Raw genomic sequence first — 11,608 nt, forward strand, 5'->3', positions numbered from 1 at the left:
CACAAACTTAGGTATTAAAAAATCGTGAGTATTTTTATGAAACAATATACACTAAACGTGCTCAAGACGCTTTACAGGGGTTTCCTGGCCAACAAGGTCCTGGGTTCGAGCCTCTTTCGGCGCATAGTTGAGTCCTTGGAAAAGATTCTACTTACATTCTCTCACCGTACTCAGGTGTAAAATGAGTACCTGCCCGTCAACAGCGTTGTCTTTGTCGGAATATTGTAATATCGGCTAACAGGCGTCATGTCTCATTCTAACATGTTACGTGTTGCTGCTGGTCAGGGACCCTTTGTAAATGTCTTTGAGCCCATTTTAGTGTATATTGCTCTATATAAAAGCTCTATTTGTTTTTAAAAAGTAGTCATTCCAGAGTAAAACCGTTAACTGGTTATGGGAGTGTCCAGATGTAACAAGTAAATCATAATCCATTCATGAATCGAATCACGTCATTGGTTCGGAAAAGGAGCAAATCAAATTAGCGATGTCTCCCAGCCCTCATCCAACGTCATTGGTTCGGAGAAGGAGCAAATCAAATTAGCGATGTCTCCCAGCCCTCATCCAACGTCATTGGTTCGGAGAAGGAGCAAATCAAATTAGCGATGTCTCCCAGCCCTCATCCAACGTCATTGGTTCGGAAAAGGAGCAAATCAAATTAGCGATCTCTCCCAGCCTTCATCCAATATTGAATCTAAAGTTTTTTTTTAAATCTTGAATTATCTTGTTGATCTATAACACAGAATACGTCATAAATATACTATGATACCGATTTTAATATGCCTATCCTGTGATTCTGTGTATCTGGACAAAGATTATAGCGTATAATAATCATGATCTGTTTCCGTTTCTGTTTATCAAGAGGTTATTGCGAAGTTTAAGCCAATCAATCCAACGATAATGTGTCCCACCGTCTGAAAAATGATTATTTGCCGTGGTGAATTAAATAAAGATGTTTTGTTTGTTTGTTTGTTTGTTTTTAAGGATTTTACGGCGCTTGCAACAACACTTATTTCATATGGGGGCAAGTAAAAAGGAAGAAAATGGGATAGTAAAAAGTTCTAGAATTACAATTAAAGCACCCAAGAAAAGGAAAGACAAAGGGGAGTTTGTTCAAATAGGAAACAGATGTAGATTCCAAGAGCACGTTATCAAAGTTCTTAGTTTGAGATCACCTAAAAGTCTCATGAAGACACAAGTACAGGTCCCCACTAAGAGGAATACACTCAAATGTTTACAAATCATATATAATATGTAAAGAAAACATAATGCAGTACATAATAGAGAGATGATTTATAAGGAAAAAAATATCATCTCCCAAAACTATCTATATATTTGACTGTTTCCCTCTTAGCAAGGAATCGGGCCAGGGCCAGACAAAACCAAGTAGTCTCATTCCAAGACATAAACAGAAAACAAGTTGTGAGATAAACAGATATGAGGGGTATAGAAGACACAGCAAGTACCTCCCTGCCCCCTGCCCACAATGGGAGGTCAGGAACCCCACCCAGTAAAAAAAAAATAACGATCTAAAAAGTGTTTATGAAGCAGTGCCAGACAAAGGAAGAAAGAAAACATAAGAGAAAAAAAACATGCGCCCCCCCCCCCCCCCCCCCCTCCAAAAAAAACAAACCCAGTCTTTCTCGACTAATCTCGACTACACTCTTCCCCTTTCCAAGACGACAATTTTATGGGGATGAAGGAACGAAGGTCACGTCACTCCGCTTACTGTTATTTTTTTTAGACTTCCTTTTTGTGATGAGTTCCCATTAGAGTTATCAATCAGACTATTAACGTTACAGCTTACACACAGTTTTATGTATCGGTGTGTTTAATCTGACTAGCGGATATAGTGAATATTATAATTAAACACATAGCATTAAAAAACTATGCAAGGTGGCACATAAATACCAGTTTTTACTTTTTATATGATTGATCTGACGGGCAGAACTGGTGACTATTTTATAAAGACGCAGAGTATCAAAGTCTATTAAACGATGCGCTTAAGTGCAATGCCCACAACTTCTGTTTGCCAAGTATAATCTTAAACATTTAAAGTCTGATTGATATATTTTAGTGAGAACATTTTTAATATTGTCCATTTGCTGATGATCTAAAACCAATAACAAAGAGCTGAGTGACATCAGTTACATTTCCTGATAATGGAGACATTTTCCCCACCAAATTGAAATAATAAGAAGAAAAAGAAGAAAAAGAAGAAGAAGAAGAAGAAGAAGAAGAAGAAGAAGAAGAAGAAGAAGAAGAAGAAGAAGAAGAAGAAGAAGAAGAAGAAGAAGTTATTTGTATAGCGCTCAACTTTCAACATACGTGCTCAGCGACGTTTTACAATATTAATTGTCATCCAAACATTCATTCTTTGACAAATGTTGAGAATACATATGAAGAAACAACCACTAACACATGATCGCACACTCAAACACAGATACGTTTACATTCATAAACGAACATACACATACTTACACCAATATTACTCACTAGCATTATTAACTTATACTAACGAAAGACATTTGAATTGATTTTTTAATTTAAAAAAAAAAACAAAAAAACATGGGGAGAGCGCATTCCACAAGATGGGGGGGGGGGCACTGAAAAATACTTATTACTAAGGGATAATCTGGTTCTTTGGACGAGTAGGAGAGAGTCTTCAGCCGCCCTTAGTGGTCGTCTTGGATTATAATGTTGACATAAATACATTTGACATTTGAGGCTATGGAGTAAGTAACTGAATCACCACAAAAAAGGCAAAACAAAAGCTCGTAAACCTGTGTTTCTCCTCACAAAGGGAATGAACACACGTCAATATAACAACTTCTACATTCATTTTTTGTTCATTGCTTTTTTTAGTCCACGTTTCCTTGAAGCATCTCACCAGAACAATTAGACATTCAACGAAATTCACTCGTTCAAACAAAAATCCACTCAAAAACACTAAAACATCAATCTGCAAATTGAAACGGTTTCAAGTAAGCTTTTCCACCCCACACCATCAGAGGAATGCTCTTTTCGAATCCTGTGTGAACATAACAGGTTTAGACACCTCCAAGCGAAGATTATCAAACTATTTAAGCCAAAACACCAACAATGGCTGCCGCATTCAACAAATCTCTCCACCCTCGAATACAAATACTCAGAATACGCTTCAACAGTCGTAACGTCACTTCCTTCCTAATGACGCATGGTAACTTAGTAACACTGGCTCTAAACTATCGGAGCAATGGCGGACGCCCTTATGAAATATTTCTCCGACGAGCATAAAAGCGTATCCAGAGGAAAAAAACATTATAAATCTGATCATGTTTTAACTTTTACACATTCTGATCACAAGTCATATGAAAAGTTCTAGCCAGCATAAAGCATAAAACGTGCCGATTTTCTTTGTTTAGAACCACGGTGGCCGCCGATGCTGGGCGACGTGACATCAAACTATTGAATCCAGTTGAGTTGACTTCGAGTAACATTCTGATCAAGATTCAGATGTTTAATAGATATCACTTTACTCACAAATCAACAACTTACCGGTCAGTGCTGTGACGTTGGCCAAGAGTTTTTCAAGCTCCCCAGGGGGAAGTTTTTGGAAAGCCTCGTTGGTTGGGGCAAATACAGTGTATGGGCCAGGTCCTGTGAATAAAAGTAAAATATATTAGGAAAAAAAAGAACATTTGTTTCTGCAATGCGCAATATATCCTAAAAGTATACTCAAAGTGATTTAGAGTAGTCTGAAAACAACAGCAACACGTAATATGTAGGATAAAAATGTAAGGGGGCATAATTAACCAGCAGACTTTTGACAAATCAAAACATGGAATTTGTGGCACACACACACACACACACACACACACACGTGCTCGGACAAACATATTATTTATTTGTTTATAAACAATAAAGTGAATGAACTCGACCTTTCTCTGATCACTGTTACTGTTTTTATACCACCAAATGGGTGACTAGTTATCACACGATTTTCTCGATCATTTTATAAACGTTTAAGTTTGCACATAGATTTCTGTATTGGTTCTGTAGATAGTATGTAGATGACGTCACTCAGGCCTTTGTTATTGTTTTTGCCATCCGCGTTTGTGAGTTGTTCTCACTAAACTGTATTAACCAGACTATAAAAGTTCATGGTTACACAGAGTTGTGTGTTGGTCCGGATGGCAATGTTGTGAACTCCTTGGCCAAGCGCATTCTATCTATTGATCAAGCGGTAGAACAGTGGGTATTTTACTTAGACACAAACCATAGTTAGTAAAACCTGTGTAATTTGCTATGTTTACCTTCACTGTCATTGTTTACTTTATGACGACTGTTCGATAGGCGTGGTTATCTAAGTGTCTTTTCTATCTAAAAAAAAACACGTTTTTAAATTGTTGGACTGAAAAATCGTTTTTCAAATAACGATGGATTCTGGGAACTTTAACAAGTACCAAGGTTTGGAAATTTTTGACAAGAGGACACCCCTAATGCAAAATTTTACTTAAACTCGGAGTGAAGTCTTGGTGAAGTTTAATCATTGTTGGCAAATTTGTGTGTGGGGGAGGGGGGGATTCTAACCGGTCTATAGAAGAAACCAAATTGACGGCACTTAGCTCTTTGTTATTGTATTGGGCCAGTCATTTTTATGATCACTCCTCATTAAAGTCTGTCTATCAATCAGACTATTAATGTTCAAGGTTATCCATAGTTCTATGTGTTAGTACCTGGTTGGTTGTGAGTTGTTGTTTTTTAGCTTAACGCACAGCATCAAATAAATAAAAGATAAATTTTGTATGGCCAAAGAGCAAAATGTTTTTCTGTCATGTCATGCAATGGGAGCGATCTTTCTTCATATTTTCGTCCAACCTAGTCATCGATCACATGATTTGTTGCTGTACAACGATTGAACATTTCTCAATGTATCTAAACACGCTGCTTTGTTTATGAAAGTTGTAAATATACCCATGAGTCATGCTGACCAAAATGACCAATTGTGACGTTGGATATTTCTCAAACTGTGAACACTTTTCACTATGTGGGTCATTTTGAACACACTTTCCAATGTGACCAATGACCTCGAGCACATGGAAATGTAATATAGATCGTGCCCATACCCACCTGCCAAGGTTGTTGCAAGGTTGGCTGCCTGCACAGCTTTCAAAAGTGTGGTAAACATTTGTTCTTTTGCCACAACGTCCGTCACAGATCCCATTGGGATGGGGAAGAGGACCTTGTCCACCACATGAATCACGCCATTGGAGGCAATCTGATCAGGGTTTACCACAGGGCTGCCGTCGGCTGTAATGATCTGGCAAATACATAATAAAAATAATCGAATACCATTTGACTTTGACAGTAACTTACCATAGATTCTGTGACTAGCTGGATCGTCGTCATCGTTATGTTATAGATAGTATGCAGATGACGTCACTCAGGCCTTTGTTATTGTTTTTGCCATCCGCGTTTGTGAGTTGTTCTCACTAAACTGTATTAACCAGACTATTGATAGTATGCAGATGACGTCACTCAGGCCTTTGTTATTTTTTGCATCCGCGTTTGTAGTTGTGTCTCACAAACTTTATAACCAGACTATAAAAGTTCATGGTTACACAGAGTTTGTGTGTTGGTCCTTATACTTCCGATGCAATTGTTGTAACTCCTTGGCAAGCGCATTCTATCTATAAAAGTTCATGTTACACAGAGTTTGCGTGTTGGTCCGTCACACTTCCATCAATGTTGAACTCCTTGGCCAACCGCAAATTTATCTATAGCCTGATACTGAAATCCAAAAAGACTGGCAGTTTGACGTCATTATTTGGTTTTGCACTGCTTAGTGAGTTGTCGTTAGTAGACCTCATGGAAACAAGTTATTTCATTGGTTGAACTATTGAATACAACTCACGACTAGTTTTCTTTTGTTGCAAAAGACTGGCATTTTGACGTCATTTTTTAGTCACTATCAGGCCATAACTTTACGAAGGCCACGGGGAGATACGATCTATGATGCCATTCTCGAACTATCTCGGAATGAACCAGATAGAGATAATTAATGGTTCATCCTTGACCTCTTGTTGCTATACCTGGCAAGCTATTCACATGTTGGCATTTTAACTTAACTCTTATAGTATAAAAAAATTATGCCTTTTCCGCCACGACATCATAAGATATCGTTGCCGAGGCATTCACGAAGGAATATAGATAACTCATCAAACAAGATGTCTGATGTCAACAGGAATCACCCATATTGTCCAAGTGAGAAAATTGGGGGTTAATAATCTTGTTCAAGGAAACAAACGAAAGTGCCGGAAGCGGGCTCGAACCCGGTTATCCGGATCAGAGTGCAATGCCTTAACCACTCGGCCACTTCGCCCACTCTTATAGTATAAGTCTCTGGTAATTCAGCTGCATGCTACAGTATTAAACCTTTGAAAACTACGACAGTTATCGTATATTATATTAGAATGACATAGTCAAATTAACATTTCAATTCGACTGATAATCCATGTGAACTGACTTCCTATAGCCAATTTAAGTTACTTGCCTATCACCTTCAGCAATCAGTCCCACGGATCCTGAGCGTGGCCTTCGTAAAGTTATGGCCTGATACCGTGGCCTTCGTAAAGTTATGGCCTGATACCGTGGCCTTCGTAAAGTTATGGCCTGATACCGTGGCCTTCGTAAAGTTATGGCCTGATATCGTGGCCTTCGTAAAGTTATGGCCTGATACCGTGGCCTTCGTAAAGTTATGGCCTGATATCGTGGCCTTCGTAAAGTTATGGCCTGATATCGTAGCCTTCGTAAAGTTATGGCCTGATATCGTAGCCTTCGTAAAGTTATAGCCTGATATCGTAGCCTTCGTCAAGTTATGGCCTGACACTGACCAAAAAATGACGTCAAAATGCCAGTCTTTCGCCACAAAAGAAAACCAATCGTGAGTTTTATTCAACAGTTCAACCAATGAAATAACTTGTTTACATTAGCTCTACTAACGACAACTCACTAAGCGGTGCAAAAAACAAATAATGACATCAAACCGCCAGTCCTTTTGGATTTCAGTATCAGGCTATAACATAACGATGGCTACATCCTGAGCATCATTTATACTTTTTACTCAGGGGATTATCGTAAGGTATAGATAGAACAAAGTTCACGTCATTCAGATCTTTGTTATTATTGTTTTTTGCCATCCATGTTTATGAGTAATTCTCACTAACCTGTTTTAAGCAGACTACAAACGTTCAATATTACAGATAGCTTTGTGTGTTGGTCCGTTATATTTCCGGATGGCAATGTTGTGAGCTTCTTAGACAAGCGCATGTTACCTATTGCGATGCAATTCCTTCATCAGTGCGTCAAAATATTGACACATACTCGCTAACTGTGGAACTGACCTATTTGTCTCTTCAGCATGTACCAAAGGTAGCTATGGAATTAAGGAATATTTGCTAGGCCTTTTTGTTAACTGGAAATAAAATAGTAAAGGGCTAAACTGCACGAAATATTCTGATTGGTTAATTCTTCGTAACGCTCGACCCCTCAATTGATTTAAAACTCAAAATGTCAGAATGAGGCCATCTAAGTTTTCTTCAGAAAAGTAAGTGGAGCAGGCATTTATGTTGAAGAAATGAAGTGAGTCGGAAAGTGCCAGAAGACAATAGAGAATAAAAAGTTCGCGGCGGCGATGGGGGCTCGAACCCGCGATCTTACTGGTACGACAACTTCGCCTGGCCGGAAAGAACATGGTTCTACTGTGTGAGCTATCCACCAGCCACTGGAAAATAGCAGACATGGTAAGTGTCCTCTCTACCCACCATGGGAGGTCGCAAGACCCCACCCAGAAATGTATTCTTTTTTTTCTGCAGCTCTAAAAGAAACGGTAGCAAAATGTTTCCTACACTTTTCATCGCAATGGACTTCCTGCCAGATTTAATCAGACCTTGCTACCCAATCACTTCTGGATGGATAAAGGGGTTAGCCAAAAAAAAAAACAAAAAAAAAAACAAATCCAGATTACTGTTCTCGGTACGATAGTGTGGGAGTTATCTGATACTTAAATTCTTTGCCATTCGCATGATGCTTATGAAGACCTAAAATCCTGTAGAATCTCGGGATTCCAAGTGTCAAAACAACCCTGGACGCGCAGAACGTGACATACAGCATGTAAGGCGCAAATGTAAAAATAATACAAACAAAGAACGCTCAAACATGGGGCTTCAGGAAAGACGTCACGGAATTACCAGGTTTGAAAGTTTTTGGCAAGATGAGGGTGATTTTAATCGATTGATATAATACGAGGGACGCGTTTTCTGGCCCAAATTTTGTTTAAATTTAAATAAGTATTTGTTCAGAATGTGACAAAATAGTATTATCTTTTTAATCCCGCTCTTAACGATCTGCGTCAATGATAGCTTTACAAAGAAATAATAGAGTCAATCCTATTTGTATAATATGTCTGGGTAATTTTAGTAATAACACATTTAATCGTGGTAAACAGTTTTGTATAATTGTCTCAATATTAATCTTATTATTTTATAACAAATTATAATGAAATAAAACTAACGAGCTTTTCTACAATCCTTTAAGATTACATTCATTCAGATGGGAATTAAAATTCCTTGGGGAGCGTATTCTTTTGGAAAATGCAAGGGACGCAAATCGAGGATTTTCCACTTCCGACTGATTGCGTCATGTACTGACACCGCCGTTTCCTAGTTAAAACATTCCTTGACATGGAAGAATTGAAGTACACAAAGGGCTTTTTGCTCTATCTATATCAGAACAGAAAATAAGGCTACCTAAAAAAAAAAGTCTATGATATTCTAAGAAATTCATTATTTTGTCTTTAAGAATTAATTCTGTAATTCTACATAACAATGCGTTTGTGGCCTCTAGGTTCGTTTCTATTGTCATTGATAAATGACGGCAACGTTCGCAATCTTCCAGTCTTCTAGAACTTTAATTAGCGATAGAAATGTTTTAAATAAAATAGAAAGGGGATGGGTTATTTATGTTAGAATTTCCCAGAGTAAACGAGGATAAAGATCACCAAGACCAAAGCATTTTGTTACACCGAGTGTTACTAAATTTCAAAAACTTTGTTATCCGAAAGGCTGCCTCTATTCTCACCATCCCCCCCCCCCCCCCCCCCCCAACCCCCCGGCCGATTGGATCACCGAAAAAAACGTCGCCGGCTTTTTGCGATTTGGATTTGATTGATTCTTTATTTTAATTGTGCAACTTGTGACAAGAAACTTAACAAATTACTGCATTACAACCTTTGGATTAAACATACAACAATTGTGGACTACTTTTTATACTATTATGAAGACTAGCATCCCGGGGGTGGGAATAGTCACTTCGTATCCGAAACAGAAGCACCTTTGATATAATTCCTATGTTCTTTATTGTCAACTAATGGGGTATGAGCGTGGTCCTCATTTACAAAACAATACGAGATATTACTATTATTATTATTATTATTATTATTATTATTATTATTATTATTATTATTATTATTATTATTGTTGTTGTTGTTGTTGTTGTTGTTGTTGTAAGTATTGGAGGTATGACCATGGTTGTGTTTTTATGTGGCTATTAATGGTATCATTTTATTTTTTGGTAGTTTCTTGGTTCCATTTTCCTTTTTACTTTCTCTCACTTTCATGAATGTTGCTATCAGTTTGTAAGAATTTCTGGCGAAAGCCTAAGATTGAATAAACTTTCCATCGCTTCCCCAATTATAATTTGGGCGGCTCTGTGGTCCAGTGGTATGACACTCGCTTTCGGACCGGAAGGTTCTGGGTTCGAGCCTCGCTCGGAGCATAGTTGAGCCCTTGGAAAAGATTCTTTACTCACTTTTTCTCACCGTACTCAGGTGTAAAATTAGTACCAGGCCGTTAACAGCGTTGTCTCTGTCCGAAAAAAAATGTGATATCGCCTAATAGGCGTCATGTCCCGTCCTACATGTTAAGTGTTGCTGTTGGCCAGGGACCCCTTGTAAAGCCCCTTGAGCACGTTTAGTGGATATTGCGCTATATAAATTCTCTAAATACTCTATTTCAGACCCAAATGAACTAAGAAGTCCTTTCAATTAACGACGTTCATCACACTGACTGATGGGCAAAATATTATGTGGGTAAATCGAACATTACTGTTACGTGTAGTTCAGACAGTGCTATATAAATAAAATTAACAATTCAGAGTATATTAAATGAGTAAACATTAACTCACATTTCGTCAAGACTAACGTTTCTACGTACAATATGAGAATTATCTAGATACGTCCCAAATCTTCGAAAATATTATGGTGCATTTATTAAAATACTTTTCAAAATATTTTCCTGAAATGTTGTGCACGTATAGATAGTATGCGCTTGGCTAAGCTCATAACATTGCCATCCGGAAGTATAACGGACCAACACACAAAACATTGTGTAATCATGAACTTTTATAGTCGGGGTAATACAGTTTAGTGAGAATCACTCACAAACGCGGATGACAAAACACAATAAAAAAGGCTTGAGTGACGTCATCTTCGTTCAATCTATAGATAGAATGCGCTTGGCCAGGGAGTTCACAACATTGCCATCCGGAAGTATAACGGACCAACACACAAACTCTGTGTAACCATGAACTTTTATAGTCTGGTTAATACAGTTTAGTGAGAACAACTCACAAACGCGGATGGCAAAAACAATAACAAAGGCCCGAGTGACATCATCTGCATACTATCTATACAAATGGATTGTGATTTTGGTAAGATTTTGGACTTGCAACATACAGTCTGGCGACTACAGACTCCTAAATGTGTCCAGTTTATTTCCTCGTACACACACACACACACACACACACACACACACACACACCACATATATAAATATATATATATATATATATATATATATATAATATATATATATATATATATATATATATATAATGATAGCAAACCTGCAACTTCTTCGATGTAAACCTGATCACTGACACCCGACCCTTTCTCTCTCCTTCCTTCCTTCCTTCCTTCCTTCCTTCCCCTTCCCTCTGTCACCAGCATTCAAAAAAGCATGTGATCCACCCACAAAAAAGTTGATAATAAAAATAAATCACTACCTTAAAACGCACCAAAAAAAAACGGAACGGAGAATAAAATCGACGCGATAAACGCGTTTCACTAAAATTCGCTAGAGTGAAAATTCTTCCTGCTCAGTTTCCTAGTTTCCTAGTTTTAAATGGCGTATTATATGTTAGGAGATCGATGAAAATGGATTTATAAATAGCATATGATGACCATTACAAATCCGATCTAATTATAAAAAATATCGTCGTTGTTCCAGACGGACAGGAATGTTAACGAACTTGGCTAATCTCTATGACGAAAAAAAGTTTCCCAACAGACGTCACCAAACACACACAAACACGCGCGCTCGCGCGCTCGCGCATACACTCACAAACACACACACACACACACACATACGAACATATATATATATTTATATATATATATAATATATATATAGAGAGAGAGAGAGAGAGAGAGAGAGAGAGAGAGACAGAGATAATGTTTTTAATATTATTGCTATGCACTTAATTAAAAAAAACGCTTATCAACCGCCAGCCG

The 11,608-nt window shown here is 37.9% G+C and overlaps 1 protein-coding gene across 1 annotated transcript in view; it reads right to left on the reverse strand.

The window, feature by feature from the left end:
* Positions 1-2,954: 2,954 nt before the first annotated feature.
* Positions 2,955-11,608, reverse strand: part of LOC144975585 (transforming growth factor-beta-induced protein ig-h3-like) — a 29,794-nt gene continuing 21,140 nt past the window's right edge. Inside the window, exons 3-5 of the mRNA XM_078919750.1 lie at positions 5,110-5,299; positions 3,535-3,636; positions 2,955-3,028 (exon numbers count right to left, since the gene is read on the reverse strand). Of these exons, the coding sequence (XP_078775876.1) occupies positions 2,955-3,028; positions 3,535-3,636; positions 5,110-5,299 (366 nt within the window). The remainder of the gene's footprint in view (positions 3,029-3,534; positions 3,637-5,109; positions 5,300-11,608) is intronic.

This window comes from Berghia stephanieae, chromosome 6 (assembly GCF_034508935.2).
Source record: "Berghia stephanieae isolate SIO BIC M18660-M18661 chromosome 6, UCSD_Bste_1.3, whole genome shotgun sequence".
Classification (NCBI taxonomy): Eukaryota; Metazoa; Mollusca; class Gastropoda; order Nudibranchia; family Aeolidiidae; genus Berghia; species Berghia stephanieae.